The sequence below is a fragment of the Varanus komodoensis genome, unplaced genomic scaffold, assembly GCF_004798865.1.
Source record: "Varanus komodoensis strain SLA01 unplaced genomic scaffold, ASM479886v1 scaffold22, whole genome shotgun sequence".
NCBI lineage: Eukaryota > Metazoa > Chordata > Lepidosauria > Squamata > Varanidae > Varanus > Varanus komodoensis.
In genome coordinates this window covers 5,145,248-5,170,627 of record NW_025335606.1, presented here as the reverse complement: position 1 = coordinate 5,170,627, position 25,380 = coordinate 5,145,248, and the positions used below count along the sequence as shown (strand labels likewise).

The following is a 25,380-nucleotide window of genomic DNA, read 5'->3' as shown; positions in this document are numbered from 1 at the left end:
TCACTGGAAGCGCTGGGGGGAAGGCCATGTTTCGGTAGCACAGTGCATGTCAAGGTTTCCATCCTTAACCTCTGGCAGTTTATCTAAGAGAGCTGTGAGAAACCTCTGCCTCAGACATGGTCTGCCAACGGAGGTGGTTCTCCAACAACTTTGAGCCTTCCAAGTGTGTGCTGAACTCCAATTCCCATCATCTCTAAGGGGCCCGGCTGAGTGTGGGTGATGGCAAGTTGCAATCCCTCGAAGGCGTCAATTACATGGACGCAAGACAGCACTGGACAAGTTGGTTCAAACTATTTCTTGGCAGAAAGCAGCTTTCTCTGTGTCTTCATTGTTCTGTGTTCGTATCACTGGTATTCCTTCCTGCTTTTTTCAAAGAATCCATAACCATCTAACCCGGTGTGTATCAAAAACAAAGCAAAAGGATTAACAAGTTCCCTCTGTTTCCATACCATATAATGGATAGCTTTCTTTATTTGACTATTTATTAAATTTAGACACTACCCGACTTGTAAATGCCCTCAGGGTGGTTTGCAGTCATAAAACAGCACAGTTTTTAATCATAAAACCAGAACAGTCAAGATAATATTTATTACATTTCTATGCTGCCCATTAGCCATGGGTTTACAAAGCAAATCCCCAAACCATAAATTAAAGTTAAAATGTAATATAAAACCACAAGCTTAAAGTAAAATAAAACCAAGGTAGTAACCAAGATAAAAGCAAGCAAGATGAAAGATCTGGAAACACACTAGCACTGTTCTGGGTTGTTTTTTCAAACGGGGGGGGGGGGGGGGCTAACATGCCTGGGAAAAGGAAATGGTGAGGTGCTAAGCAAGCCTCTGGTGAGGTCATCCCACTTTGGGGGTGCCACCACTGAAGAGGCCGTGTGCTTGGTAGCCACAGCCCTCAATTTAGCCTCACCCCTTATTTTGGACCAGCTGAAGTTTTCAAAGGCAGCCTCAAATCAAGCCTTTGCAACCCAAATAGGAGGTTGCAAAAGCAATTGTCTTGCTGGAATTAAAGTTGGCATATCAGTCTAAGCTTATAAAAGATGTTCCATGCCTTCAATGTCTGGGCCTGCTCCGAGGTCTCTCCCAATTATCACTCTAATCCTTTAGGGGAGGGTCAACCTCCTCCAGAGCAGGTTCAGTATCACACAAAAGGGTAGAAAAACCACCCACTAACACCACCATCTCAACAATGAATACAAGCACAAAAGTATCAAAAACATGGAAACGTTAAAAAAGTTTGACTCAGCAGTAAAATTAACAGATCAAAGATGAAATGCTTAAAACCTTAACCTTACATCTAAATGTATCGAGATGCAAGGGAGGGGTGCTGAGGGAAGGCCATTCGACAGAAGGGGCGGCCCCAAAGAAGGCCCCGTCCCTGCTTGCCGGCACTTGTGCCCCTGTGGGGGGCAGCGCACGGAAAGAGTCTCCAGAGATTACCTTAAGGCATTGGACAGGTCCATCGCCTGCTGTATCTGCAAGAAATAATTACGGATTATATCCACTTCATTTCCTTTCTATGAAAACACTTGTGGGATTCCATAAAAATGAAGAGAGCTGCATTGTCCCAGATCTTTCACTTGCACACGCTTCTTTAGATCGACTAGGGCACACTTTGACTTAAGGAGTTGATCCTGCAACTGAAGTTTTCATACGGAGACTGTTGCACCTGTTGCCTGCCAATGAAAGCATCGGTATGGTTATTCTCAATTTTGAGCAACAGAATTTAGTTTATTTCTTGCTCATGATGGAAAGAAGGCATGACAGGCCAAATGCGAAGGGTCCTCCGTGAGTCAGGCTCTTAAGGAACCTGAAAAACCCAAGCAGTTCCCTTTTTGACTTTTCTGAGCCTGCAGCATGCAAGTCTGATTCATTTGCTCCCCAGTGAGACAGCTCACTCATGCCGCCGCATCTCCCCTCGGAAGAACTGCATATTGCTAACTCTGCAGGAAGCCCCCAAGGCTTCAGGGTTCATTTTTAGGGAAAGGAAAATTCTCGGACTCTTTGCCCCCAGATGACGTCTCTCTGCCATCGCCGCTGCCGTCCCAGTCCAATTCTGCATCCTAGCTTTGCTGAGCGGTGCTGGTGGCCACCTTGAAGACAGTACCTTGGCAGGTGGGGCTAAAAGGCACCCTCTGAATGGAGGAGCAGGAGGGAAGCAGCCGCATTGCGGCGCTTGGCAGTCGCAGGAGAAAAATGTAGGCACTGGCAGGGCTGATCAGAAAGCAGAGGGGAATCTGGAGGTGCTGGTGGGCCGCTCTGGGCAGGTGGCTGCCCCGGGGAGGCCTCTGGCCTGGTTCTTCGGCTCAGGTCAAGGTGCTTCCTTCTGCTAGGCAGGCAAGATCCTTATTTGCCTCTCAAAGCAGGTGCACATCTTTCGGCCTGAGGGCTGCCTCTGGCATCGGGTGGGAAGCAGGTACAGGTGCCAGTGCATGTCCACCACACACACTCTTCCCCTGTTCTCCTGCGGACACGCATGGTGTTTTCTCCCCCAACACACACACAGAAACGCTTGTCTGTTTATTATATCAATACCTTGCCATTTTTTCCTTCCAAGGAAGGAACGCAAGGTGTCTCACGCAATTCTCCTTGTGCTCTTATCCCCACAACACCGGCCCTGTGAGGTAGGTTGGGCCGAGAGTCTGCGACTGGCCCAGCATCACCCAGTGAGCTCCATGGCCGAGTCGGACAAGAACCCTGATCCCGCTTCTAAATGCCCAGGGCTGGTGAGATCATAAGCCTGTTCTTCACGTATGTATGCATTCATTTGATTAACTGCCAGCCTGTCCTTTTGTGCAGCCAGCTCAGGGTGGAATAAGGAGTGACAAATAGATTTATTTTTGGCCCGTGTGGTTTGGTGACTGATGCTGCACTTCTGGCTTTGGCCAGATCCCAGATCTGCAGAGCACGTGGAACAGTTTGGCATGGCAGGCAAATAGCGCAGGCCGGTTGCGTGTTGCTGCCCTCCCCCGCTCCCTCTTTTTTAAAAAAATAAAGCCTGAATGTGGAAAGCTAGCTCATCAGAGATGCCAGGGGACTGCATCTGTTCCATCCTTTGGAAACCCGAGCAAGCCCCCAGCCCTCCTCGCTTTGGACATCCACCAAGGACACACACGATTCGCCACACATCCAAAAGGCGCAGGAGCGTGCAATGGAGAGGGAAGGGAAGGGTTTCTTACCGTGGCTGGCTATTTTGGGCCATGAGGCTATCTGTAATGCAAGGGACAAAGTTAGAAACCTAGAAACAGAGTGAGTCAGAAGGATCCCCCTGGGCCATCTAGACTGACCCCTGGCTCCAGCCGTCTCCGCTCATGACAGGCAATTCAATGTGTACATAAAAACAGAAAGGAAAAACTAGCATCAGTGTCCTCGGGGTGTCATTGCTTGATGCTCCTGCCCAGACCGGAACCTGCGGCACAGCTCTTCCCAGGGGCAGGTGGCGCTCTCAGCCTGCAAGTGCTTGTAGGGCAGGATCAGGCCAGGAGGAGTTTGCCAGGATGAGAGCCTGTCCGATCTTGCAGCACAGCTGGGAGGTTGGACGACTTCTCTGCCTTGTCCGGCTTGGCTGCGGCAACATGGGCTTCCATGGCGACAGCCTCGTGGCCCCAATCCTGTGCCCAGCCTTGCTTCGGGCTGCGCCACCTCTCCTGCTGCCTAGAGACTGCGGCGTGACCTTCCGGACCGCGCCTTGCCGGGGCCTGGCCTCAGCTGGCTCCAGGCTTGCCCTGCCCTCCGGTTCTTCCACGTCTTGTTGCTTCCTGGTCTTCCTGTTCCTGGCCTGGCCTTTGCAGGCAGCTGCCCCTTGCGGTCCCCCAGGCCCGACCTTTGCCTCTGCGCCTGCCACACCTTGTCCAGCTCTGATCCGAGCCTGTTCCTGGCCCCAGACCTGCCCTGCCCTGCCCTGCCCTGCTGGGGGTCTGCCCCCTGCCTGTTGCACAGCTTGGCTTGTCCCCTGGCCCTGAAGCATTCCACCCCATCCTGGAGCTCCAGCCACAGGTACCTGCAGTCGAGGCGCCGCACCTGGCAGCTCCCCCCAGACTTCAAGGCACAGCAAGGTGGGGCTTCGGGCAGTCCAATGCCTGCGTTTTGGGCTGGTTGCAGAAAGATGGCGCGGAGGAGGCGGGCCCAGGAGGAGGAAGCTCAGCACCTGCTGCGGCCTGGTGAGGCACCCTGGCGGGAGCAGCGTGGGGAAGCAAGGCAATGCCACAGCCCTACTGAAAATCCACCTCCATCTTCTACCCCTTTCCCCTTGTGTGTCTTGCCTGGTTTAGCCTGCAAGCGCTCAAGGAAGCCTGGTCTTGTTTGCGGCTGAATTGGAAGCCATTGCAGCCCATTTTCAACCTGATGCATGAGATTAAAATCCTGGAAATAGCTTCTGAGTGAGCGAAAGCTGAAGAAAGCCTTCCTCAGCCCTCTGGGTTGGGACTGCAATGCCCACCTTCCCTGACATTGGCTATGCTGGCTGGGCTGATGGGAGTTGGAGTCCAAAGCTTCTGGCAGGAGCTCAGTTGCAAAGTTAGGACTAGGGCAGGTCGACCTGGCTGAGGCTCCTCCATGCAAAAATTCCCCAGCAGGTAGCCAGAGAGCTGGCCCTCTTCATCTCTGAGGTTGCTGTATGAAAACTAACTGCACCATGGGGCCTAAAACTCCAGAGCTGGTCCAAGCTTTGCTGCTCGGGGTGATGGTCAAGATGGCGCCCCAGCGTTCTATCTACTGAAGCAAAGTGGCCCATCGATGAAGGAAGTCCGTTTCTGTAAGGCCCTCTTGGCCTCTCAAGGGAGCATACCAAACAGCAGCCTTAAAATACGGCCACCCCCAGAACTGAAACCCTGCAAAAAATACCTAGGTGGAGCCACACATTTCAGAACACCGAAAGCCAAGCCTCATAGCAATGGCTTCGCTGAAAGCCAAGCAGTGAGGGACCCAATCTAACCCCCCCCCCCCCAGGAAAAGGGCTCCACAGCTGGAGGGCCAACAAAAAAGGCCCTGTCTCAAGTTCTCAGCAGCCCAACTGCATTCGGGGGTGCGATCTAGAACAGGGTGTCTGAGCCTCAGGCCCACGGGTTAAGCCTGACCTGCTGGCATTCCAGTCTGGCCCTCCATGTTTTTCTGGTTGGCTGTCTCCCCTTCTCTGACTGCCAACATTTCCGGCACAGCCTTGGACCAAACTGTGCTGGCACTGTGGCCCTGCCTCTCTGCCTTGCCCTTCCCTCCATCCTGGAAGCACGTGCCTCTCCAGCATGGAATCTGGTCCTGAGGCGGGCGGAGTTCCAGCATCTCTGTTGGAAAGGATGAGCAGGCTCCCACAGAAGCAGCAAGTGCGTCCGCCACCGACCTGGGGCCGGTGGACTAGTTTAGGGGGACAGGCAGGCCCGGTGGTCCTCCTCTGCAGAGAATGCCTCGCTCTGCAGCCATGTCGAACCGCCCGAGCCCAAGGACCAGGTTCCACCCGGTGAAGGAAAGCCCCACGCTGGCTGTGGGCAGGGCAGAAGATGGCCCAGCATATAGCACCTGCATTAGAAGGTGATTGTGGCTCCGGCCCAAATGCAGGTGCTTACCTTGACGTGTACGGCTCTAAGCAGCTTAGGCCCCAGTTATCTAAAGGACTGTCTGCACCCGTATCGACACTCACCCAGCCTTGGAGATCGATGCAGGGAGCACTTTTGTGGAGCCGTCCCTCCAGGAAGTAAGAGAGGTGGCCGACAGAAAGAGGGCCTTTCCTGCCCATTCCCCATATTTGGAATGACGCGCCCAAAAACCGCACCGCGCACGCGCCCAAAGACCGCGCCGCGCACGCGCCCGAAGACCGCGCCGTGCACGCGCCCGAAGACCGCGCGAAGACTGCGCCGCGCCGCCGACTCCGCCGCTACCTGACTGCCCTGCCACGCCCCTGCACACGTGGCAGGTGTGCCCGGACGGGGTGGGGCGTCGGGTGGCCGGCGGCTACAAAGTGCTGCAGGGGGGAGTGCCGGCGGGAGGAACAACACCTGGCAGGAGACCGCGCCCGCGCCCGAGAACCGCACCGCGCCCAAAGACCGCACCGCGCACGCGCCCAAAGACCGCGCCGCGCACGCGCCCGAAGACCGCGCCGTGCACGCGCCCGAAGACCGCGCGAAGACTGCGCCGCGCCGCCGACTCCGCCGCTACCTGACTGCCCTGCCACGCCCCTGCACACGTGGCAGGTGTGCCCGGACGGGGTGGGGCGTCGGGTGGCCGGCGGCTACAAAGTGCTGCAGGGGGGAGTGCCGGCGGGAGGAACAACACCTGGCAGGAGACCGCGCCCGCGCCCGAGAACCGCACCGCGCCCAAAGACCGCGCCGCGCACGCGCCCAAAGACCGCGCCGCGCACGCGCCCGAAGACCGCGCCGCGCACGCGCCTGAAGACCGCGCGAAGACCGCGCCGCGCCGCCGACTCCGCCGCTACCTGACTGCCCTGCCACGCCCCTGCACACGTGGCAGGCGTGCCCGGACGGGGTGGGGCGTCGGGCGGCCCGCGGCTACAAAGCACCAGCAGCGGCCGGGGCCGGCGGCCAAAGGGCGTCGGCCAAAGGGCGGTTTGCCGCCGTTTGGGGGGGGCTGTTCGGGGGGGGGCTAGGCTGGCCAGGGGACTTGCTCTTTTGTTGTGGCAGTCCCTTCTGTTGAACGGCCAATTTTAAATGTTTTATAATTTTAAAGTGTTTTAACTTGTTTTTATGGAGTCGTCCCTGGCCATGTTGCCGCCTGAGTTTCCTGGGGAGCGCACTGGCGCCGCCATTGGTGTGGTGATGGGCAATGGACGTAATAGCGGTGGGGGCTTAACGTGTCTGCATAGAAGAAGGAGGGACAGATGGCTGACACCTGTCCCTACTTCTGGTTTTGCTCCCAGCCAGAAGGTGCCAGGGAGTCTTGTCAGTCGCCCCTCGGGCCTGACGGTGTTGTTGTTTAATGCCAGGTCGGCCAATAACAAATCTGCCCTCATCCATGACTTGATTGTGGATGAGGGGGCCGACCTGGCCTGTATAACGGAGACCTGGGCGGGAGAGGGGGGGGATGTTGCCCTCTCTCAATTGTGCCCGCCCGGGTATATGGTCCAGCACTGTTCACGGCCGGAGGGGAGGGGAGGGGGGTCGCTTTGGTTTACCGGGCTTCCATCACTCTCACGGGACTTCCTGTCCCTTCGAGACCAGGGCTGGAGTGTCTCTACTTGGTGTTGGGCGACCGAGACAGATTGGGGATTCTGTTGGTGTACCGTGCACCCTTCTGCCCAACAGTCTCCCTGCCTGAGATGACGGAAACGGTCTCGGACCTGGTGTTGAGGACCCCCAGGATGCTGGTCCTGGGGGACTTCAATATCCATGCCGAGGCTAGTTTGACCGGGGCGGCTCAGGACTTCATGGCTTCCATGACGGCCATGGGGCTGTCTCAACATGTCACCGGCCCGACCCATGAACGTGGACACACTCTGGACCTGGTTTTCTCGACGGGGCAGGAAGAGGGTGGTCTGAGGGTGAGGAATTTATGCTTGACTCCCCTGTCATGGTCAGATCACTTCCTAGTGAGGTTTGTGCTCGAGAGCGACATCTCCCTCTGCAAGGGTGCAGACCCGATTGTGTGGGTCCGCCCCCGGAGCCGGATGGATCCAGAAGGATTCCTGAAGGCTCTGGGGGAGTTTCCGGCTGACAAGACGGGTGCTCCTGTCGAGGCTCTGGTTGAACTGTGGAATGGGGAGATGACCAGGGCTGTAGACACGATCGCTCCTAAGCGTCCTCTCCCATCGGGCAGAGCCCGCTCTTCCCCTTGGTACACTCCAGAATTGAGGGCAATGAAGCAGGTTGGGAGACGGCTAGAGCGTAGGTGGAGGAAATCACGTGATGAATCTGACCGAACACACTTAAGAGCCCACTATCGGGCCTATGCTGTGGCGGTGAGGGCGGCGAAAAAGAGACACTTCTCCGCTTCCATTGCCTCCTCACAATGCCGTCCGGCGGAGCTCTTTCGAGTGGTGCAAGGCCTGGTTCACCCAGGGCCAAAGGAAGAGCTGATTCCACCCTCAAAGGCCCGCTGTGACGACTTTGCCGAGCATTTTAGGGAGAAAATCGCTCAGATTCGTCACGAGCTGGATTCCACTATTGATTCAGAGGTTTTAAGGGAGACACCAACGCTACCGTCTGGTCCAGAATTATTGGATGAATTTCAGTTATTGCGGCCCGATGATGTGGACAAGGTGCTTGGACGAGTACGTCCTACCACTTGCCTTCTGGACCCTTGCCCGTCTTGGTTAATAAAGGATTCCAAGCACGGGATTGGAACCTGGATCTTGGAAGTGGTTAACGCTTCTCTGAGGGAGGGTCGGGTGCCTGCTCCTTTAAAGGAGGCGGTAGTCCGACCGGTCCTGAAGAAGGCGTCACTGGATCCAGGGATGGCCGCTAACTATAGACCAGTGGCCAACATCCCGTTTCTGGGCAAGGTGTTAGAGCGAGTGGTGGCGGGACAACTCCAAGCACTCTTGGATGAAACTGATTATCTGGACCCATTTCAGTCCGGCTTCAGACCCGGGTACGGTACTGAATCTGCCTTGGTCGCCCTGTACGATGACCTGTGCAGGGAGAAGGACAGGGGGAGTGCGTCCCTGTTGGTTCTCCTGGACCTCTCAGCGGCTTTCGATACCATCGACCATGGTATCCTTCTGGATAGGCTGGCGGGATTGGGGGTCGGAGGCACCGCTTTGCGGTGGTTCCGCTCCTATCTCAACGACCGATTCCAGAAGGTGGTGTTGGGGGACTATGGCTCTGCGCCATGGCAGCTTTGCCATGGGGTACCGCAGGGTTCCATTTTGTCCCCTTTACTGTTCAATATCTACATGAAACCGCTGGGAGAGGTCATCAGGAGGTGTGGGCTGCGGACCCATCAGTATGCTGATGATACCCAGCTCTACCTCTCGTTTTCCACCAATCCAGGTGAGGCAGTGGCTGTACTGAACCGGTGCCTGGCCGAGGTAATGGGCTGGATGAGGGCCAATAAACTGAAGCTCAATCCAGACAAGACGGAGGTCCTGTTGGTTGGCGGTTCGGGCTTCGGAGAAGGTGACCTGAACCTTGTCCTGAATGGGGTTGCACTCCCTCCTAGGGACAAGGTCCGCAGCTTGGGAGTGCTCCTCGACCCGGAGCTTTCACTTGAAGCTCAGGTGACAACAGCGGCGAGGAGCGCTTTCCTCCAGCTTCGGCTGATTCATCAGCTGCGCCCCTACCTGGAGTACGACTGCCTTGCAACAGTGACTCATGCGCTGGTGACTTCCCGTCTTGACTTCTGTAACGCGCTCTATGTGGGGCTACCCTTGAAGACGGTCCGGATACTTCAATTGGTTCAGAATAGAGCTGCCAGGCTGCTGACGGGGACTGGACGTTATGTTCACATGACACCAGTTCTCCGTCAGCTTCACTGGCTCCCCATTGAAGTCCGGGCCCAATTCAAGGTGTTGGTAATGACCTATAAAGCCCTAAACGGCTTGGGTCCTGGTTACCTGAAGGAGCGCTTACATCCATATTTGCCCAGTCGCCCCCTGAGATCGGCGGGAGAGGCCCTTCTCCGGGAGCCCTCCGTGAGAGAAATTAGGAGGGTGGCTACTCGGAGAAGGGCTTTCTCAGCGGTGGCGCCTAAGTTATGGAATGCGCTCCCCAGAGAGGTCCGCCTGGCGCCGTCGTTATTTGTTTTTCGGCGCCAGGCTAAGACCTTTTTATTTAAGCAACATTTTAAATGCTAAATACAATTGAATTTTATCTGGCCAGGGCGGCTTATTTTATAATGTGAGTTTTAATTAAGATTATTTTATATGGATTTTAACTTGTTTTATCTATGTTGTAAGCCGCCCCGAGGCTTCGGCGAATGGGGCGGCATAAAAATGTTTTAATAAATAAATAAATAAATAAATAAAATGACCTCCCTAAAGAGATTCGCCTGGTACCCTCCTTGTATTCTTTTAATAGCTAATTCCTCCCATGGATGCTACTATGATCTGTTGAATAAACTATTTGATTGGAATTTCAGACTTGTAATAATCTATAGATTGGTCAGTTTATTAGAGTTTTTAGGTTTTATGATGAATTTTTAGTATCGTAGGCTGCAATGTTGTTGATTCTTTTAATATTGTGAGCTGCCTAGGGATGCTGTTAGTAAAACAGCTGGCAAATAAATATTTAAAGGAAGAAGACGAATGAGGAGCGGCTAATGGAAAGTGGGCAGGCCAGATCACTCCAAACATCGGCATATTTGAGCTCCGGGCTGTGGGGAGTCAGTAACTCAAAGCCTTGGGGAGGGCATTCCAGCTCTTCACGGTGGGGAAAAATGGCACAATAGGCACCAGTCCATGTTGGCTGGACAGAAGGTGGGGCTGGAGAAAGGGCATGGCTGCCTGGGGACCCCCAGCAGCTGGATTCGGGCCACAGGGGGCAGCCCTGGTCCTTGCAGCTGTCTAACCTAACGGTAGAGTCATGGAGCCGAAATGCATTGCCGTTTCCCCCCCTTGGAACTGAGGATGAAAAACTGGTGTGAGGAAGCCCAGACTTCCCCGCTTCCAGCCCCCTGGCTTCCACATGAGTGCAGCTCACCTCCCTTCCAGAAGAAGCCGACCCCGACGATCGCCACCAGCGCCAGTAGCTTGATCCCTAAGGCTACGAGCAAGAGGACCAGGATCCAGGAGCTGTTCTCAGCCTTGAATCTGTAAAAGTAGACAGCCCCCTCTGCTCTTCCATAGAGGTTGGCAGCCGTGCAGGTGTATTTTCCGTCCCGAGTGAGGCGGTGAAGTTCATTGGTTATCTGATGGGCTGTCCTGGAAACGGAGGTGACGTTGCCAGAGAGAGGACCGGTCCACGTCAAGGTGGGTAATGGCTCCCCTTCAGCGGTACACTTTGCGTGGACAGCATGATCCTGGCCGGTCTGGACAGAGATGTTTACAATCCTGGGAGGAGCTGCAGAAGGTGCCAAAAATGAACAACAGCAAAACTCACGGGAGGATCAAGGGCTGCCGGCTAAGTATGTGTGAGTTGCAGTCTGCTCCCATCTCCTGGTTTTTAGAAAATTAATCAGACTCTGAAGAAAGCGGAAAGGAGGGTTTTTCCCTGATGCCTACAAGGCAAGAACTTGGATCCAGCCAGTGCAACTAACTGTTAGGAGTTTCAAGATGCAAAAAAGGAAACCCCTTTTTCAATGCAAAACTAAACAGATGGGATTTTAGATTAGGCAAATGCATGGAGTTTTCCTCCATGGCATTTTCTAATCTAAGCTTCTGAACACAGGTAGTCCCCAAGTTATGAACATCCAGGTTACAAACAACCTGCACTTACGAACAAACTGCTATAAAGTCTATTAATTTTGTTAATTTCTGTGGAAAATTGTCATCACCACAGCGAGAGAAGAAGTGGAAGAGAAGAGCGGGAGGGCCCCTCAACCGTCACCAAAAAGAGGAAGTGACAGGGGGAGCCTCTAAAGCATGCCTTCCCGCCCGTCCCATCCAGAGAGGGAAATCTCTTTGGCATTTCCCTTGTGCAAAGAGGAGGCACTGATGAGTGGTGGGGGGGGGCAGGTAGAGATATTCGTAGTTTTCCCATTTTCATGGGGATCCTAAGATCCTAACACTCGTAAAAATGGAGGGCCGACTATGTGTGATCTCACATATGAATTTGGCTTTCTGTTTTTCTGTTTCCTCGGGGACGGAACTCGTTTGCAACCAGGGACTTCCTGTATATGCAGCCTCTAAATGGAATCCTACCCATGGAATCCCAGCAACCTGGGAGCCACTGTGGGGAAGGTGGTGGTCCTCCCATTGCAGTGTTTCGTTGCCTGCTCTTCACAAGACTGGATTTAGGGATGCGTGAGGAACCTGCTCTGGAGGTGGGAATCCTTCAGATTCCCTGGGCTTGGCTTCCTGGACTCCAGCTCACTCTCTCATGGCCATGAAGCTGTCTTCTTGGTGCTGAGCATCCACGCGGCTGTCCGTGGTGCAGACTTGGTTCATGCAACATGCTGTGAAAGAAGGTGGTTGTTGGTGCAACCGACTTTCCATGGTTTGTAGACTTCCTCCTGGCTCAGCTCGCTTCCTGAGCTGAGAAATCTGAGAAGTCCAATGGACAGAAGCCGTCTCGATTCCTGGGAAGATCATGGCCTCCCTAGCTGGACTAAATAGGCCTTTGTTCTGGCCACCTAGGACTCTTCTTAGCACCTTATGTTCCTTTCCTGGGGGGTGCGAGCCTTCCCCATCTGTCACTCTTCAGACATATGGATGACCCCCTGCCTCTGACAGAGACCCCCCTTGCCCCATGGCAGCTGACACCTGCATAATTTTCTCTAGCTTTATCTCACTTCTTTATCCCGCAGAATTGGAAACCCTTGACCTTGAATGAGCTGGCTGGTCCCAACTAGGTAATTTTCTACTGACTTGCCCAGTGACAGAAAAAATTGAGGCTATCATTGGACAGAGCAACCATCAGTCTCTACAAAGGGACTGCTTTTACTGAGCAGGGATATTCTCATGAAAAGCCCTTCTGAAGCTCTCCTGCATACCATCTAATTGGAAGGCAGATGCTCCCTATCTAAGAACATCTTGCAAAAAAGTCACTGTATGCTTTGGAATGCAAGACTGTATTCGAGGAGGTAACATGGCTAAGCTAGACTGACTTTTTGTTTTCTTTAGATTTCTGTGCGTGTGCGCAATTCTTTCCTTCCCTGCTTCTCCCCTCCTTGTTCCTCTTTTCTTCTTAAATAAATATTTACCTGGATTTCTGTAAAAGGAATTTCTCACTCAACTCGTTTTCATGTGAAAGCTGCAGGACTAGAAAGCTACTGCTGGTGTTTAAGGTTTTTAGAGGGGTTTTTGGAAAGTTCTTTGTTTCTGGGCTTTGGGAAGGAAAGCCCAAGACAGGTGTCTTTTTCCTTTTTCCTGGGCTGAAGGGAGGGGTCCTGGGAAAGAGGCTTCTGAAGCTCCCCAAGAAACCGGCGAGGTTAGAATATGGTGAGAGGTTCGCGCTGGCTGGGGGCAGGCCATCATTGTTTTCCTGGGGAAACCAGTAGAAGGGCAGAGTGGGGGGAACACTCGTGCTTCCTGGGCTCATAACAGACCTCCTTCATCCTCAGATGAACACAGCCAGGGGTTATGGGAGCTACAATCCAATGCCTCTGAAAGGTGCTATTTTGGGAAAGTCTTCAGGACTGTATGGCTTCAGAGTCTCACAAAATACAGATGAAATAACCCCCTGTAAAAACTGCTTCCTGAGGGAGATATTCCACAGCCAGTTGGCCTGGGCCAGGGGCCAGGGCCACCCCCTTTGTGTCGGATAAGTGCATGGGGGCTCTCCGTGAGGCGGAAGGAGTCCCCACTTTGAATTCCAGACATTAACACAGAAGGAAGGGGAGTGTGGAAGAAACCTTGGTCTTGCTCTCCTGAAACGTAGAGGGAGCAGCATTGTAGCTACAATAAAGTTTTCCCTAGAGAGGAGGTGGGCTCTCACTCTGGGGGCATCCAGGATGCGGCTGGGCAGCCCTCTGAGTGGGATGGTGTGACTTGGTGTCCTGTCACAGCAGGGGGTGGACCTGATGGCCTTCTTGGCCCCTCCTGGCTCTACTAAGCCACGGTTCCCCCAGGCCTCCTCCTCCTGCCTGGGATTAGCGGCTGTCCTCCCAGGAGCTGCTGTAGGGGGAGGGTTTTCCAGCATTCCGGAATTTATTGACTGCTGTTTCTGTTGCAGTGCAAACTATGGGCAATCAGGCCCAACAGATTTGCTAGAAGCTCTCCTGCTGAGAGCTTGCATGAGTGTGTAGACCTGGGTTAACACAACCGCCTGCATTTTGGACTTTCCCTGTGGGCGTGGCTGTGGGGATTGTCCTGAGAAGCACCTGCCTTCCTTTCATTTACCTCTATTTGTCAACTTAATTATTTGGATTTTTATATACCACAATTCCCATAAATTCTGGGTGGTTTGCAAGAGATTAAACCCAACAATAATTCAGATTCAAACTAAAAACAAGCATATGAAATAAAACTAATCTGGGGATGCCTGTCGGAAGAGAGACATCTTTAAACTCGTCTTGATGGTGCCGATTTGGGATACCTGCGGCACTCTCTGGCCAGGCCATTTAAAGGTTTGGGGGCAACCACTGAGAAAGTCCTCTGGGTAGTTGGCATTAACCTTGCAGAGGCAGATCTCAGAGGACCTTAGCTGGTGGGGCACAATGCAGGGCAGAGGAGCTCCTGCAGGTATCTTGGGCCTGAGTGATGAAGGGCATTAAAGGAGGTGCTGCCCCAGGCACTGCACTACCGGAAGGAGAGGCAGAGGCCCGTGGAGGGCTCCTTGGACCCACGGCTGGCCACCTGCTCTGCAAGAGCAGCTCAGCAGGCAGAGGCTGCAAGGAGGGCCTGGCGCAGGGCCGAGGGGCTCCAGCGCATGAGTCCCTGATGCAGGCCCTCCATTCCAACGCTCCGCTCCCTCCGCGCCGGGCGGCAGTTCTCTCACCTGTGAGGCGGAGACGGATGCCCGTGCGGCTCTCATACTTGTCGTGGAGGTCCCCGGAGAACTCCACACGGCAGAAGTACCTGTTGCTGTCGTTCCAGGTCAGGCGGTCAATCTGGAGTGAGAGGTTGTTCTGCCTCGGCTTCCCCAGGAGCGTGTACCTGTCCTTCGGGCCAATGGTGGTTCTGCAGAGGTCGCTGGAGCTGTGAGAGATGCACTTGAAGACGACGGTCCCGTTGTAAGGCGCCCTCACCCGCCAGATGGCCGTCAGGGTCTTGTCGTAGGTGTTGTGCGGGTGCGTGAAAGTGCAGGGCAAGGTCACCGTCCGGCCGAGTTCGCCCGTCACCTCTGAGGGCACATGCATGGACCAGCCTTTGCAAGACACGCCTGGAAGCAAAGCAACCGCACTGAGACTCCCCGGGCGGATATAGGTCCCCAGAATAGCTACTGCTTAAAGCAGCCTTCCTCAAGCTGGTGCCCATCAGAGGTGCTGGGCTGCAATTCCCATCATTCCCAGCCAGCATGGGCAACACTGGAGAGCAACAGCGTGGAAAAAGGTGACTTGAGGGTCGCCAAGTGTCTCACAGAGTCATTCTTTCTGTGAATCCTAATTATTCTCTGTTTTTACTCTCTGCTTTTAGCTTTTTAGAAACTTTCCATTTTTCTGATTTTGTGGCATTTTAATCTTTTTATCATGTTTTTATGGACTGTGTAACCCACCCAGAGAGCTTCAGCTGTGGGGCAGTGTAGAAATGAAGGAAATAAATAATCACATTCAAAGGTTCCCAAGGATCAGCTGGTACCTTAATACCTTTCCCAAAGGCAGAGTGAAGCAGCAGACCTCAGTGAGTTTCAAACGGAGACCGACAGTTATTCCCCACCTGGCTAAATTGGCGGGCACTTAGGCGATTCCAAACAGGCTGGAAGTGCGAAAGAAAAGCTGCTAATGCCAAACTCACCTTTCCTGATGAGGAAAAGCAGACATGTGAAAAACAAGCCCGTGGCTTCCATCTTCTGGGCTGCTCGCTCTGCTCCGTTGTACAGCTCTTTTCCTGACCAGATCAGATCCACACTTGGTCACTGTTTGGAGAAGGGCTGCACGAACATTTCCTCTCTGTATAGTGGAGGACGCTGGACTTCCCCGATCCTGAAAGAGCTGAATTCATTTGACCATGTGCCCATGAGTGGGGAAGCCACGGAAGCTGCTTCTTCTTTAACGAGGATGAGTAGTTTGGCCCTGGAGTAAACACTAACGCAATCTGGAAAAGCGATGCTCAGATTTTAGCATGTTTCTGCTCTCCACATGGAGGGTCGCCCACCCCAGTTATTGGGGCTCTTCAATGCTTAATGAATTGGCAACAAATTCAGAACAAAATTGTTTGGTCTAACACACACACCATTTTATCGGGTTGTCCTTGTCGGGAAAAGCCCAGTAGCTCTCACCTGGACGTTCGCCTCACCCAGCAAAGCAATCCCCTCGTTATGTCCTTTCCTGAGAGCACCCTTGGCCCCCACAAATAGGGCTGTGGATAGGACAGGTTCACTGCACCTGTCCCGTGGTACAAAGGTGTGGTTTTGGTCCTCTTTGTTGGTGCCCTTGTTACCGGGTGAAGGCAATTCAATTCTGTTGAGGGGCTGAGAAGCTCATCTTGGCCATGAGGGGGCAGTAGCGCTCAGAGGAGAAGTCATGAACCTGAACTTGAGCCAAATGGGTGCAAAAGTGACCAACAGCAGCGCTTATCATATCGAGCGTTACTGACCTGCTCTCACGTGAAGTAAAAGAAGCGGAGGAGGAAAAGGCTTGTCATAAAAAGTGTGAGCTGCAATTAAGTCCCTGGAGCACAGCTCATATCCACCAGCAATTTCGTGTGCCTAGGGATGATTTCTGAAACCTCAGTGTCGCAGAGGTGCCATGCCTGTGTTGGGTTGCTGCTGCATTCTTCCATACAGAAACCCCTGCATACAGAAAGCTAGCATGTCAGGATGAAAGCGAAGCTATTTTTCTGCATGCAAGGAATGTTGGTTATTTGCTTGCATTCAGTCAGATGCATTGGCAGTTTCAGCCCAGATGCCTCAGCTTCTCTTTATGTAATATGGCAGTAGATACTGACCAATTTCATGGAGCTGTTGCAGGAAATACCGACTGGGCATTTGTGATGTGCTCTGAACACTCGAAAAATACAGTATTATTGTAGCATTTCTCATTTTAGGAGATTATGCAGCAGCATGGATGTCTAGAACCAATTGTTGGGAATGTTCTTGTTTGATCTTGCCAATCATCCAGGTCTAATTGCCATTTTATAAGAAAGGTGTGTGTAAAATGTGCTATTCAGTGTTCCCTCACTCATAGGCTGTTCTCCTGCAACGTCATTCAGAAATAAGTCCCAGTTAGTTTCATGAGGATGACTCTTGTGTAAGTCTGCAGTTACAGCCTCTGCCTGCCTGCTTGATTCCCTGAGTTCAGACAATAAACCATGCTCAAGGGCTGAGCATGGCTCAAGTGAGGGTTGTCACGAAATTGTGGGTTGTTGTTCAAACACACCTTATCGTGTTGTCTGGACCCAGCTGTGCTAACAAACCATGGCTTGTTAATCACAAACAAGCTCTGAAGGGAACCCATGGCTTGTTGTTGGGTGGTGAACTGTGGGTTGTTCACCAGGGCTTGTTACCTTGGCTGGGTTCAGACAACACAAAGCCCACATTTCAATGACAATCCAAGCTCAATCCATATTCAGTCCCTGAGTGCGGCTTATTTTGATGTCAGAACCCAGTTTCTGTCTATTTTGACAGTCTCCACTTCTGCCCAGGGATGTATGAGGAATCTGCTTCGGGGGTGGGAATCCACTGGATTCCCCCGGCTCAGATCCGTGCACTTGGGTCTACTTCATTGCAGCGAGTCCGACCTGGCACGAAGCGGGCCGAACCTTTGGGCAGGCATCCGCCAGGAGCTGACGCCGCGAACTCTGTGCATGTGCGGTCGCTCTTCTGCACACAGGACTCGTGGGCTTTGTGTGTGCCCCTCATCCTGCAGAGGAGGGTTGCCGGTTGTGCAAGAGCCTGTGAGCATCCATGGACTTCCTCTTAGCCCACTCCCCAAGCCAGGGCTGAGCCTGAGAATGTCGTCTGGCAAGGGCCAGAATGCCTGCTTCTCGGAGTCTGCGGGATCATCGCACGAGGCCTCCTTCCACCCATGTGAATTCGTCCTCTGGCGTATGGCTGCATCCCCCGGCCTCACATGAATAGCACCGAGATGATGGGGAGACCAACCTGGCCCATCCATTGGCTGGAAAGGAGGCCTGGCTGCTGGCTGGGTTTCCTCTCCATTCCAGAAAGAGAACTTGGATCCGACTGGCAGCTGTCCCGAATTCTGTTCTCCCGGTGGACTACCAAGTCTACTGTTGGGAAGCCCACCAGCAGGACATGGCCACAGGGCTGCGATCAAGGGCAGCACTGCCAGGGGCCCCGATCTTGCGAGGTTCACGTAGGTTGCGATGACAGAGCAGGTCTTGCACCCACTCTTGAGCGATGCTCAGGTCGACTGATTTGGCGTGCTGGATCGGACATTTGCTCCCTTCGGTTCTTCTTGCGCTCCTCTTGGGATCCATCTCACCTCTGTGCGCCAGACTTCCTCTCGTGCTGAGTTTGCTGAGCTGAGAGGAAGGTTGCGGACACTCGCGGGATTCCAGTCGCAGAATCTGCAACCTTTTTCTGCAGCGTGTGCAGCACGAGCGGAGGCCACAAGACACACACGGGGAAGAGGGATGCCACTTGCACGGCGTTCATGCAGACTTGATTCCTGGCGAGTGCCCACTCGCTGGCCGCACTCAGCACCGGGTCAGAATAGGGCCACGAGAAAGCAGGCCAGACCCTGGGGAGCTGGGCCGAGGGGTCCGGATGCCTTCCCTCCCTGAAGGGGAGTCCTCAGATCCATGCCTCTCCTTCGCAGCACTGCAGCCTGCTTGTTCCCTCAAAGAGCTGGGATGGCGGGGGGGGGGGGGGGAAGAGGAGGAGGAGGAAGGCTCAGTGCCTGTCAGGCAAGCAAGTCCTAGCAATGATGAGAAGACCAGGAGGGGACTTGGCAGCAGGTAGCCATGGTGGTGAGACAGGAGAGCCCTGGCAGTTGGGCAGCTCGAGGGGGGCCTGCCCGAGGGACCTCAAAACCCAGGAGCCATGCTGCATGGGTGCAGTCCTGCCCATTATCCCCAGCAACCATTGCCGCCTCTGGGAATGGTGGTGCATAGAGACATCATGAGCAGCAGCTGTCAGTCTCCTGGGCTTAGATGTGGAATCTGTGGCCAGGAATCAGCCTGGGAACCCAGGACAGCAGCGACGGAGGAGAGCCAAAGGGGTGGTTCTGAGCACGTCTGGGGGGGGGGGCTGTCTCCGCACAGCTAGCCCACCCCTAGCTGGGACCAAGATGAAGCGCTTCCCAGTAGCAGAGATATGCCTCCTGCCCGGCCTTGGGACTGGGGGCCGGGGTGCACTTCAGGGGAGAGAGAAGCTTGAGGAAAGGGTAGATTTCCCTGGGACCCTGTAGGGGGATGAAGCCCCCCTTCCTGTGTGCTGTGGTGCCAATGAAGCTCCCCCCTCTGCCACACCGCCACTATTTTTTGAAGCCCTCAAGGCTGAGCAGCACATTTAGTTTGCTGCTGGCAATTAAGCAGTGCCACGCGGTTTCCCCCCCTTTGCTTCCTGTGGAGAGACTTCTTGTACATGCAGTGCCCATGCAGTAAAACCTGTATGGATCTACAACCCAAAGAGTCTCTGCTTAATCCACACGCCGTCTCAGGAGCACAGCTCCTCCAGACCTTGACCTGAGCAGCCATTCAGCCTCTCTAGATGGGGAGTCTGGATCACAGCACTGATTTCAGAATTGCGGGCTCTCCTGTTTATTCCACTCAGTGGGACCCGATTTGTCTGCCCCAAAGTCATACCTGGTGGCAACGCAACGCCACTTAAGGGGTAGCAAAGTTTCCCGTGCCATCCTCCTGGCATGGCAGTCACTGGGAGTGAATTCAGTTTCAGGCCCAGTTCCTTCAGCACAAGGCTACCAAGCCCCTTTTTGCTGGGTGCAGAGACCGAAACCGGGGCCTTCCCTGTGAGGTGAGCGCACAGAGCGTTCTGAGGCATCAGATCAAGGGAGTTCCTGCTGCAGCAATCTGTTCCCAGGACAGCCAACCCGAAGCCCGTGGGCCGACCACAAGCAGGACACGAGGGCAACGGCTTTCTCTCGCTCACGTCGCTCAGCACCTGATGTCCTTGGGCTTCCCCCCTTCGACCCTGGGAGTAACGTAGAACCATCAGGATGAGTAGGCATGGACGGTCTTTTCCTGCATGAGTCTGCCCATCTCCTTTTCAGGCTATCAAAACTGATGGACACTCCTGCATAGAAACACAGAAACAGAGTGAGTCAGAAGGGGCCTTCTGTCCATGCTCATGTCCAGTCTATCCTTGAACACCATGGTCATCGTCACTGGTGCATTTCTATTTCGCCTCTTTCCTCTTGCAAGTTGCCCAAAGCAGCTGACCGAGTTCCCTTCCTCTCCATTTCATCTTTGCGACAACCCTGTGAGGGAGTGAGGCCGAGAGTCAGTGGATGGCCCAAGTGGCCCAGAAGCTGAGTGGGGACTCGAACCCAAACCTCCTGAATCCCAGTCCAACCGCTACACCTCACTGGCGGTGGACTCAGTGCTGTGAGGAGAAGCCTTTCCTTTGATCTGTCCCAGCTCCGCCACCCATTGACTCCGTCAGACGACCTCTCTGGGGCCTTCTGAGAGTGGGAAAGCTGAGCCTCCCATCCCGTTCCCCAGGTCCCTCAACGGAGTGATGCACGGCTGCGGGTGTTCCCTGGCAGCTGCTCTCCCGTGCCTGGAGGCTGCCAGCCCTGGCTGGGTGAACTGCCTCTCACCCCTGTCCTCACTGACCCCAGGGCTCACACCAAAGGCTCGTGGTCTCCTTATTTGCTCTGTTTCTTGCTCAATCTTTGCAAGCATTTTATATTTGAATAATTGCAGGGCTGCTGATGGGACCCGCCCTGCCCTGTTTCGAAACGTGCCAGGCCATAAATTGCCGACGCGGGAGCTTTTTCCTATAAAATTTGTCTGTCCCCTTTTTGTGGTTGGAGCAGGAGGTGCATTGAAGAGGGCAGTGGAATTTTCCTTGCTGGGAAAATTCCAGCCAGCCGGTCGGAAGGCAGGCCTGAAGCGAGCGAGGCATCTTGCCCCGGAAGGTGGTACTGCCGGCAGGCCTTTTGGGGGTCACTGCTTCCCCCGCTGGTGGGAGGAAGGTGCACGCCAGACTCGGAGGGGAAAGCAGGCCTGCCCAGCCATGGGGGTCGGGGCCTGTCCAATCCTTGGAGCCTGGCAGAGATCTTAGTTTCCATGGTGACAGAATGGCAGGGGCCACAGTGCTGCTGGACTCTCTCTTTTTTCTGGGTTCCTCCATAAGAACCCGACTAACAATGATACTTTCTTTTCATTTGTATTAATTGATTCATTTACAATTTTTAAATAAATTCATCCATCATTAAACCATCCCAAGACAGTTTACAATAAAAAATCAAAACAATACCATCATAATACCACAATTAAAGATTCTTTTGTGCTCGTACTTGATATATAAATTCAAAAAACCAAGTAACAATTAAAAACTGGGAAAATAAAAAGGTTTTCGCCTGGTGCTGGAATGAATGAAGTGTTGGCACCTGCCATGCCTCTCTGGAGAGAGTTCCAGAATTGGAGCACAATGGCCCCAAAGGGTCTCGTCCCGTCCCCTGAACTTATTCTTCCTGGATTCTAAAATCCAATTTTTTATATCCAGTATGCAAGTAATGGCTGCTGAGATAATATTTAGCCTGCAGCGAAGGATATTTCGGTACCGAATCTTTAGGATTCCTCACTGCTTTGCAACTCTGGTCCGTCCTGGCGCTTTTTCTGCTTCCCTTCATGAGTTTGCCTACTTCAAAGATTCAGCCATTAACAACAGGCAGACTTCCACACGATGGTACCCACCAGGTGTTTTTGCTCATAAGTCCCACCACCCCAGAAATGGTCCGTGTGGGCTGGGGATGATGGGAGTTGTACTCCAAACCATTTGGAGGGTGCCAGTCTGTGAGGCCTTATATTCTCTTATATGGTGTTGCAGTACCTGATCACCGAGAGAACCTGGAGAAGGTGCGGAGGCTTTTCCATGGACACCAGCAAACCTGAAGATACAAAACCCAGGACAGCAAGTTCTGAGTTGTTCTGGTAGTGAAACACTGTGCTGAGTAACAGCCTGGGTTTTTTCAGCACTGGCAGAGCTTTTCATGCACCAAGTCCAAGCATGAAAACAGGATTAAATAAATTAAGTTTCACGAATAAAAGGGAGGAGAAGAAAGGCAGTAAGTAGCGAAAAACTGACAAGCTGCATGTTTCTTCCTGTAGGCTCTGCCCATAATGCAAACCTTTGTTGTAAACCATCCCGAGACATCTGTGACGGGGTGGTATAGAAAAGTTCTTAATTAAAATTAAAAGCTAGGTTTGTGCAGTATAGAAACATAGAAACAGAGTGAGTCAGAAGGGGCTTCCTGGGCCATCTAGTTTGACCCCCAGCTCCAGCTGGCTCCGCTCATGACATGCCTTGTATACCTTAAGAGTGGACCAGTCCAATTGATAACTGAGGCCTGAGCTCTCTGACCAGAAGGAAGCTTTTTATCAGAAGAAAAAGCAGGAAAGTTGGAGAATGAGGAGTTTCTGCGATGGCTCTGCTGTGTCTCAATCTGACCAAAGTTTTGTTGTCCTAAAGGAGAATGCAAGCAAGCTGCCCCACTCAGAAGTTTCATCCTTTGTTTATAGTTTATTTGGAAAAGGGTGGGGAAAACCCTTAAAATGCACTCAGTACCTTTCACTGTAATAACACAATGCGTGATAAACACCTTGGCTCACACCTTGGCATTTGGATAAGGAAGTGCGGGAAATGATGATGAGATTTGCAGATGATGCAAAACTGGGTGAATAGCTAAGACCCTGGAAAGGAGATGCAGAATGATCTTGGTAGGTCGGAGTGCTGGCTTAAAACAACAGAATGAAAGCCAGGAGGAGCAAATGACGAGCGCTGCACCCAGGAAAAATTCCAAATGCATCGTTGCAAAACGGGGGATACTTGGCTCAACAATCCTGCAAATGAGGAGGATCTTGGAAACGCGGTAGATCACAAGCCAAGTGTGAGTCAACCATGTGATGTGGCTGCAAAAAGGCCAGATGCTATTTTGGGCTGCATTAATGGAGGCATCCCTTCCAAATCACGTGAAGTGCCAGTTCCCCCATTGCTCAGCACTGGTTAGGCCTCATCTGGAGTCCTGTGTCCAGTTGTGAACACCACTGTTAAAAAAAGATGCAGGCAAGCTGGAAAGGGTTCAGACGAGGGCGACAAGGAAGATGCGAGGACCAGAAACAAAGCTCTGTGAGGAGAGAGAGAGAGAACTGGGCATGTTTCGCCTGGAGAAGAGAAGCCTGAGGGGAGATAGGCTAGCATTCTGCATGAACTTGAAAGGTTGGCGCAAAGAGGAGGGCCAGGATCTCCTCTCTTGGCATGCAGAACATGGAATAACACACTCAAGTTACACGAAGCCAGATTCTGGATAGATAACGGGGAAATTTCCTGCCTGTTAGAGCCATATGACAATGGAGCCAGTTGCCTAGGGAGGCGGTGGGCTCTCCTACACAGAGGCATTCAGGATGCAGCTGGGCAGCCCCCTGAGGGGGACGCTTCAACTGGGAGTCCTGCACTGAGCAGGGGGCTGGATCTGGTGGCCCTCTGGCCTCTACTCTTCCATGATTCTATGAAAGCGATTACTGGGTTGGGCTGGGACCCAGGAGATCAGGGTTCTAATCCCTGCCCAGCCATGAAACTCCCTGGTGACTGTGGGTGAGTTAATGGCTCTCAGCCTCACCTGCCTGACAGGGTAAAATGTTCTGGGTGTCCTGGATAAAGGTGCAGAGAAGCGCTCACCTTGCACCTGCCCAGAGAAATGGTGTGCGCTAGGATGTCTTTGGGTAAAATGGAGCACGGGCCAACGCAGCCATCCTGGCCCATGAGTCCTTGCAGCCTGCTTTATTTTGCCCAGGCCTCAGTGCCAGGATCTGGCCTTGGGGCAACGGCTCTCCCTTGGAATGTGCGAAGCTGTGAGCCATGGAGGAATGGTCAGGGCGCCTCTTCCTCGCCACCGAGTGTCTGTGACAAGGGCCGCTACCCCTGACGCATCAGGAGAAAGGCTTCCAGAAGGTTTGAGGTGCAGCACCCGTCTTTAAGAGCTGCCTCCTTTAAGACAAGACCGGCTCGCTGCAATGCTGGGTGTTGAAAAACCAGGAAGGGCAGAGTTTCTGGGGCAAGGTGCCGTTCCATCAAGAGGGAGTGATTCCACCTCCCCCGCCCCCCGTCCGCCCGTGTCCTCCCAGGGATGCTACAAGCAAGGCTAGAGCTGCAGTGAGGGAGCACAGCTCCAAGCGAGAAATGTCTGAGTTGCTCACCTTGTTTTCAATTTTGTATCGAAATCTTAAGCTGTTTTATTGCATTCTTTGTGTTTTATTGTATTGCACAAATCGTTGTTAACTGCCCAGAAAGCTGCAGGTCTTGGGTGCTATGGGAATGAAATTGAATGCAAGCAATTAAAGGCATTGCATATCTGTATGGACCAACAGCCAGAGCTCCCTGGGCAAGTTTAGAAGATCACAAGGGTGTATAGAATTCAAATTTCTCTGGGTTCAGTGTATTTTAGGAAATTCTCCTTTGGGGTCATGACAAGCAAGAATGATGGGCATGTTATGTTGTATTTGTGGAAGGAACCCTCTGCCTTCATTAGGATATCCCAGGGAAGAGGCGTGTGAGGAATCCGGTTTGGAGTCAGGATCTGTTAGATTCCCTCAGTCTCCTCAGCTCCCTGGACTCCAGTCCTATTTCTCTCTTCCCTAAGTCTGTTCCTATCGAGTGTTCATGTGGGCGTCCCACCGGTAGCAGGTTCAAGCAGAAACCTACTTCTGCGCATGTGATTTGCAGACTCTGAGTACTTTGCGCAAAGGAGTACATATTCTGTGCATTTTGCACAAAGAATTATGTACACTGTGTACTTTCTGCAAACAGATTCCTGAGTGTTTGAGGGACTGCTCTCAGTTCAGCTCACTTCCTAGCCAGGGCGGAGCGTGGGATGAAGTCTGGTGAGCACAAACGAGTCAGATTCTGACCTGATCTTCACATTCCTATCCTGAACGAATGTCAACCAACTCTAAAAACCACGTCGCTCTTTGATCATTATTCCTTTTGTTTGCTTGGTTTTTGGATACATGGAGACTTGGCTCTGGGAAATTCCTTGCCACAGGTCCATCCCAGTTATGAGACACCTTCCTGACTGAGCTGATGGTCCCTTGGCAGCATCTAGGGGGCCGGGAGATCCTTTGGGTTCCTGACTCTGGGGTCAGCAAAAGTGCTCTGGACCTCAGAGCTGGGGATGAGAACTCACCTTGCAGCTGGGTAGGAAGAACCAGGTTGGCTGCCTCTCCAAGGTAATAAAAACCACTTCAGAGAAGGGATAAAGAGGGCACTCTGTTGGGAGGGGTGGGGCCATCAGGGCACGTGGTATCCTGGCTGCACGCCAACCTCCTTTCCTCTCCTTCAAAGTGAGTTGGCCCAATGAGCTGCCTAGTCAGGAGGAGGAAGTAGGCAGAAACCATCTCCATGCTCCTCCCGTCTTGCACGGGATGCCCGCATTCCGCTGAGCTGGCGCCCTTCTCTGCACCCCCCCCCCCGGACTGCACCCTTGAGCAACCCACCAGCATGAATCCCATGTACGTCTGTCGCTTGGTAACGGCCGCACAGGCATTGGAGGATGCCAGCATTAGGGACAAGATGAGCACCGC

The 25,380-nt window shown here is 53.1% G+C and overlaps 1 protein-coding gene across 1 annotated transcript; it reads right to left on the bottom strand.

Moving 5' to 3' along the window:
* Positions 1-1,288: 1,288 nt before the first annotated feature.
* Positions 1,289-15,587, bottom strand: SIGLEC15 (sialic acid binding Ig like lectin 15). Its single transcript, XM_044431356.1, has 5 exons — positions 15,448-15,587; positions 14,492-14,875; positions 10,595-10,954; positions 3,191-3,221; positions 1,289-1,687 (listed from the first exon to the last, which is right to left on the bottom strand). The coding sequence occupies exons 1-5, from the start codon at positions 15,497-15,499 to the stop codon at positions 1,615-1,617; spliced, it is 900 nt and encodes a 299-aa protein (XP_044287291.1). The 5' UTR covers positions 15,500-15,587; the 3' UTR covers positions 1,289-1,614.
* Between the last annotated feature and the right edge of the window lie 9,793 nt (positions 15,588-25,380).

Excerpts from the sequence above, each read along its gene's own strand:
- SIGLEC15 (XM_044431356.1), bottom strand. The coding sequence starts at position 15,499 with ATGGAAGCCACGGGCTTGTTTTTCACATGTCTGCTTTTCCTCATCAGG. Across the intron at positions 10,955-14,491 it reads CATCCGTCTCCGCCTCACAG|CTCCTCCCAGGATTGTAAAC; the intron begins GTGAGAGAACTG and ends CACCTTCTGCAG. Across the intron at positions 3,222-10,594 it reads CGGCTTCTTCTGGAAGGGAG|ATAGCCTCATGGCCCAAAAT; the intron begins GTGAGCTGCACT and ends CTTGCATTACAG.